The sequence below is a fragment of the Dromiciops gliroides genome, chromosome 4, assembly GCF_019393635.1.
Source record: "Dromiciops gliroides isolate mDroGli1 chromosome 4, mDroGli1.pri, whole genome shotgun sequence".
Classification (NCBI taxonomy): Eukaryota; Metazoa; Chordata; class Mammalia; order Microbiotheria; family Microbiotheriidae; genus Dromiciops; species Dromiciops gliroides.
Window position 1 is genome coordinate 116,884,502 of NC_057864.1, and position 6,380 is coordinate 116,890,881.

Genomic DNA, 6,380 nt, shown 5'->3' on the forward strand with positions numbered 1-6,380 from the left:
GTTAGGGTTTTCCTATTCTTTCAGAGACACTTGTTCTCTCTTTTTTAACCTCTAATATATTTTAATAAACGTTTAATACCTAAACTGTTAAACTGTTGTCCCAGTTAGCTTTCCCCACAAGGGGACAGATAAGGTAATCATACACATTTAGTTTTACCCATCACATTAATTTTCACATGGAATATCATGGTAAATATATAATTTCTGATAATCAGAAAAGACACTATCAGTAAGATAAATTCTGCTTGAATTCTCCAAGCAAATAGGAGCTGAACATGCATTTCTATCCTATCTGGGTGTAGAATTTAGTCAATATTTTTATACAATGATGTTTCCTAGTTACAGGAGCGTGTTTGTATTCATAATGATCATCTTACAAAATAGTTTCAAAGCATCCCTTAAGAATTGGTCTCTGTTTCTAGACATTAGCTTGTATTGCTTTTTGCCACAACCCCACTTCTCCAAAATATTTAATATAAATCAATATTGTAAATATTTAAGAAGCACATATAAGGCAAAAAGGCAATGCAATTGTGCACTAGAGTGAAAACTAGATTGGATTCAAGGCCTGTCTCTGATTCATACATAGCCTCTCAGTGCTCCCAAGATACTCTTTGAAACTATATCTTAGAGAATGGGTACTGATCTACATTGGTAGAAAGTAGTTTTTATTTTGAGAGTTCTTCAAATCAATTAAACTATAAGACCATTCTTGTTGTTGTTTTTTTGTTTTTGCGGGGCAATGGGGGTTAAATGACTTTCCCAGGGTCACACAACTAGTAAGTGTCAAGTGTCTGAAGCCAGATTTGAACTCAGGTACTCCTGAATCCAGGGCCGGTGCTTTATCCACTGAGCCACCTAGCCGCCCCCTATAAGACCATTCTTGAAAAAAAGAATAAGGCATTGAGCTTGCCACTGGAGATATAAAGCCATAAACAAAACAGACCTTGCTCTCAAGGAGGCTGTGTTCTATTGTGTATCTGTTTGGATGGGTGTTTGCATGGATAAATGTTTGGATAGATGGATGTTTGGATGGATAGACAGATATACAGATCTGTAGATATGCAAGTAGATGATATAGTTAATCTAGACAAATGAATGATAAGATAAATGATTAGATAGATAAAATATACAGACAGATAAATGGATGGATGATATGTAGGGAGGTAGGTAAATATATAAATAGGTGACAAAATAGATAAGATAGAAAGATAAGATAGATATTAGAAAGATGATAGATGGAAAGTAAATTTTTTACATTGGTTGATTCTCAATTGTACAAAAGACTTACAAGTAACCATTAAGATCTTCCAGTATAAAATTATCCCCCAACCCGAGTTTGTAGAGCCAGGGCTCCATTATCTGGTTTTATAGGGTTTAATGTTCCATAGGGAGTCATTCCCAAAAGCTAATAGTGATCCAGCATCCTCAAATATCCTATTTTGTCCTTTATTAAGGCTTATTTTCATGACAACAACCAAAGCTAGGTTTATTATCGGAAAAGCCAACAAGTAATATAATCAGGATCTATGCTATTCTTATATGTTTCCAGGTAGGTGCTAATGAAAAACAAAAATTAGAAGTCAGGCAGAATATTGAGAAGGAAGAAATGAAAAGAACCTAGATAATTCTTCCTACTAGATTATAGGTCTTGATGTGAATATGATTGATTCAATTTCTGTATTCTCTTTATTTCTAGAGTGCTTTACATATGCATGTAAATATTTGTTAAGTTCCTTGGAATTAAATGTGGAAAATTAATACATAAGGAAAAAATTGGATATGAAGAATTATAATAAAGAAAAATTGTAAAACATTTCCTTGAGCAAGACTTTTCCCCCCCTAAAAGCCATGAGAACAATGCAAAGTCCAGTCTTTTTTGGGTGTTATATACTCTAAGATTTTTCTTTGGAAGAAATTTCAGATCCCTATTAAAGATTAATATCAATAATCTTCTCCTTGCTTCTATTAAGGGCTAAAATTCTAGCTAAACTGTCTAAAATATCTAATGAGTGGTCGCCAATAAATTATAAGCTTTAGCAAGAGTTAGACTTTTAAGCATTTATTAAGGAGAATAAGAATTTGGTAAAGAGAGAAGAAAGGCCTAGATTCCTCTATCTATTAAAGGGAGAGCGCATTTCTAGCTGCCTTCTCCACCAGCATCCCCAGGAAAAGAGAGTGAGACTGAGCGCCAGTCTCTTCCTTCCTCCTCCCACTAGCCCGCGTCACTTCCTGACGCCAAAGAAAAGACTCCTGGTCTTGACCTCAAAGACCTTCGCTTCATGGGTGGAACTCTTCTACAGTAAGTCTCCAGCAGGTTGCGTCATTCCAATCATTATACTACCCAAACTGCTGATGGATAATAGCTTCAGTTGTTAGGGTCCGAGACTGTCAGCTGATTCCAATAATATAATCCATAAAACACAATTAAAGAGGTGAAGTACTGCTGAGGGGGAAATACCACATCATGCACATCCAAGACTCACAAAAATATTTTTGCATGATCTTTGTCACTGAATAAGTATATGTTTAATCAATTGAATTTAACTTCTCCCCTCCAACCACAAGGAAAATCACAAGCTGACCTTATGTTAAAATCAATGAAACAATGATCTTGACAGACATAACTGAACTGGGATAAATGAGGGAAAGAAAAAAAAAACTAGGAAGATCCTCAAGTCAAAAATGTTCATGTTTTAAGTAACCTGTAGATAACACTGGTAAAACTGAGTTGTGGTGACACCATGTTTCAGCTGCTAAGATAAATCATAGAAAGCCAGATGACCACAAATTCCTCATAAATTCTACAGTAAGTAACATAAATTAGAAAAAACAATGAAATTTCTAAGAATAATATATTTTGGGAATTCTAAGAACAGATTGTTGGATGACATATGTCAGGTGATGTAGAGGTAGCTAGATGGAACAACAGAGTACTGAACTTTGGTGTTGAGATCTGAGTTCACATTCTAACTCAGACACATTAACTGTATGACCCTAGGCAAGTCATTTAACCCCTTTCTATGTCTATTTCCTTACCTGTAAAATTGGGTAATTAATAGCACCCACCTAACAGAGTCATTGTAGAGAGCAAAGGACAATAGATATATGTAAAGTGCTCAGGTAACTTTAAATCTCTATACAAATGCTTGCTATTGAGCAAGGTGGTGTGAAGACTAATCACTACATTTTCCATGTCACACATAAGATGTATATATTAGAAAGAGTGTGATTATTTTAGAATATCTGTCTCCAGTAGTTGAAACAGGGTGCATTGCTCATAGCTACCTGCCTTCAAATCAATAAATGTATATGAAGCACCTAAAAGAGCGCTATACTCCAAGCTAGAGATTAACAAATAATAGAAATAGCGTAACTCCTGACCTCAAGGACTTTACAATCTTGTAGGGGGATAAAATACATACAAAAACATGCCTTACAAATATATATCTTATCCATAAAAAGAAGTGCATGTTTTATCCTCCTAACCCTGGGTTAATGTTGAACCAAATATATGATTTTGAAGACTTGGGGACTAAAATGGAACTGAATGCTTTTTCTGTCTAATTTTCAATAAAACAAGTAAAGCTTATGGAAAGGGAGGGCTTATCCAGATGTTGATATTACTGACTACAAGCTGTTCAATAACAATGACACTCAAAGTTAGGACATTATAGGTGAATATTCAATGCATGTGAGATAAAGTTTTGACAAGCAGTATAAAATAGAAAAGCTTTATTCAGATTTAATTCAATACCCTAACTACAAAAAAGTGGAATAAAATAAATTAAATCCATATGCTATGATGTTTTTGTATGCCCCAGTTTGCTTTTCATTTCTAAAGACTTTGATATGAGTGAGGGGTTTTTCTTTTAAAGTGCTTTATAAAACAAGACTTTATGTTCACAAAAAATGACTAACATTTTAATCTACAGTTAAATATTCATGATGTAAAGTGCAGAAATATATAATGCACCACTCAGTACCAGACTGATTTTTCTAGGTAAACAGTCCACTTCAAATGAGAAATGAGATGTTAGCTATTTTAGTTATATTAAAAATATATGTTTTCCTTTTTTTGTTGTTGGTAAAATCAGATACTTGATTCAGCCAAGACAAAGGACATGAAGCTTGCTCACCATCTCGACAGGTTTGTATCCTTATTTCATACTGTGTATATGGGGTCAGATTCTTCACCACAGTTAAGTTCTGGTAACCAACTGGATAGATTAATGGTGCTACACTCCCAGGGTTTAGTAAAACATTATATTCCAAAGGCATGTTGGTGATGTATGTTTCCACTGAAAAATAAAAGCAGATCTATTAGAATGGTCTAGAAACTCTTGTTGATTAGCAATTTACATTTGTATATTCATTTGTATACACAATACAGTACAATGCTGTCTATAATACAGTATATACATATATAAACAATATACATTTATAATGAACAAATTCTTAATTAGCAATATCCATTTCCAACTGCATTGTTGAAATTTATTGCCATTTAATTGAATTATGATTTTTATGAATTTATGATCTTAAGCTTTATGATTCAAGTACCTATATAAGAAATGAAAATGGACATATTTTCATTAAATACAAAATATACTTTTCATTATTAGAAAAATAAACATAGCATAACCTTTAAAAAATAAACAGGATAATTACAGAATGCTTCATAATTTTTTCCCTAGGCTTACTTACCCTCAAAGTACATAAAAAATATCAGTAGTTTTGCAAGTGATGATAATTTTTCTATATAGCATTGTGTATAGCATCCTGTATGACATAGATCCTTGACATAATAGCCCATAAAATATCCAAATCATGGTCTACCTAGAGACTTTTCAGTACATCAATTATTGAGCCAGGATAGTTCACTCTGTCAGTGAGACTTATGGACCTGTACATGAAATCCATATGAAATTTGTGTCTAAAATGTGTTAGTGCTCACAGTTGCTGCTTTTGAGAAGAAGGACTAGAACCATATTTAACCTCTCCAAAATATAATGACACGAATCAGGATGATTAGGGAATCATATGATTCTGTATAATGGAGAAGGTATGTTCCCTGAATGGAAAAGGAATCCCCTCCAAACAGATCAAATCCTCTTTTTAAATTTCTGCTCGAATGGTTTTCTCTGCAATACCAAAAGATGAAGAATCTTCACCATGAGAAATAGAGAGACCATATGGCATAGTGGACAGAGGTCATACCTTTATTTTTTCATTTTTGGTGAGGCAAATGGGATTAAGTGACTTGCCCAAGGTCACACAGCTAGTAAGTGTCAAGTGTCTGAGGCTGGATTTGAACTCAGGTCCTCCTGACTCCAGGGCCAGTGCTCTATCCACTGCACCACCTAGCTGCCCCTCGAAGTCATGCCTTTATGCTAGAAGACCTTACGCATAATGGCTCACATAAACTCTCAGTACTGTACACAAACCGCTATGACTCTAAGTAGCAGATAAGGTACCAACTTTCATTGGTAAAGTGATATTCTTCACCTGAGAGTTTACTATACCATTGAAGTCTTAAGTTGGCTTCCTATCCCCTATTATAAATAATGAAATTTCTAGTTAGCCACACTGTCAAGATAATAGTAAATAAGATTATACATGATTGGACCAAAGATTTAGAGTTATAATGAAGCTTGAATGTCATCTAGTCTGACTCCTCAATTTTATGGAGGTTAATTCCACAAAGAGGAGCTGGGACCTTAATTGAGATGTACTGATTGTTCTTTTCACTTTGCCCTACTAAATACAGGATTCCATAACTATGGAGAGGGAAGACTCAAAAAATTCAACCTGATTCTGATCAGTTTAGAAGTGATACTGAAAACCAAGGTACGAGATGATAAGAAGACTTTGAACGTGCAGTCAGGACAGGTTACTATTAGGCAGAGTAGACCCACTACATAGTTGAGGTTGAGAAGCTGAATGGAGAAATTATATTGTAAATCTGTGAATATTATTAAGAGAGTGAATTATTAGAGAGATACTAAAAATATTATGAACTTGAGGAATGTTCTAAAGACAAAACTTTAAACAATGATGTATCCCCATCAGACTGTGGCTTAAAAAATAGGAAGAGATATATTTGGAATATATAAAGAAGAAGGAGGGCTTAAACAATGATGGGGTTTAAGCAAAAGCTGGGGGAACTCTTGCAGATATTATAAAAGAGATTAATATATTCAGCATGGTAGGGGTAGATTGGAGTAGATAACGTTTAATATCTCTTCCAATTCTGAGTCTATAATTCGTGAATCATATCTTGGCTTACATCTGAGTCAAAAAGTTTTAGAATTAGAAGTAGCCATAGTAATCTTCAGGCAGAGCTCTTTCATTTTATAGGTGAGAACACTGATACCCTA

The 6,380-nt window shown here is 34.2% G+C and overlaps 1 protein-coding gene across 1 annotated transcript in view; it reads right to left on the bottom strand.

The window, feature by feature from the left end:
• The window catches only part of USH2A (usherin), a 1,082,898-nt gene that overhangs the window by 156,399 nt on the left and 920,119 nt on the right, over window positions 1-6,380 (bottom strand). Inside the window, exon 58 of the mRNA XM_044004202.1 lies at window positions 4,140-4,290. Coding sequence (XP_043860137.1) covers window positions 4,140-4,290 — 151 coding nt within the window. The remainder of the gene's footprint in view (window positions 1-4,139; window positions 4,291-6,380) is intronic.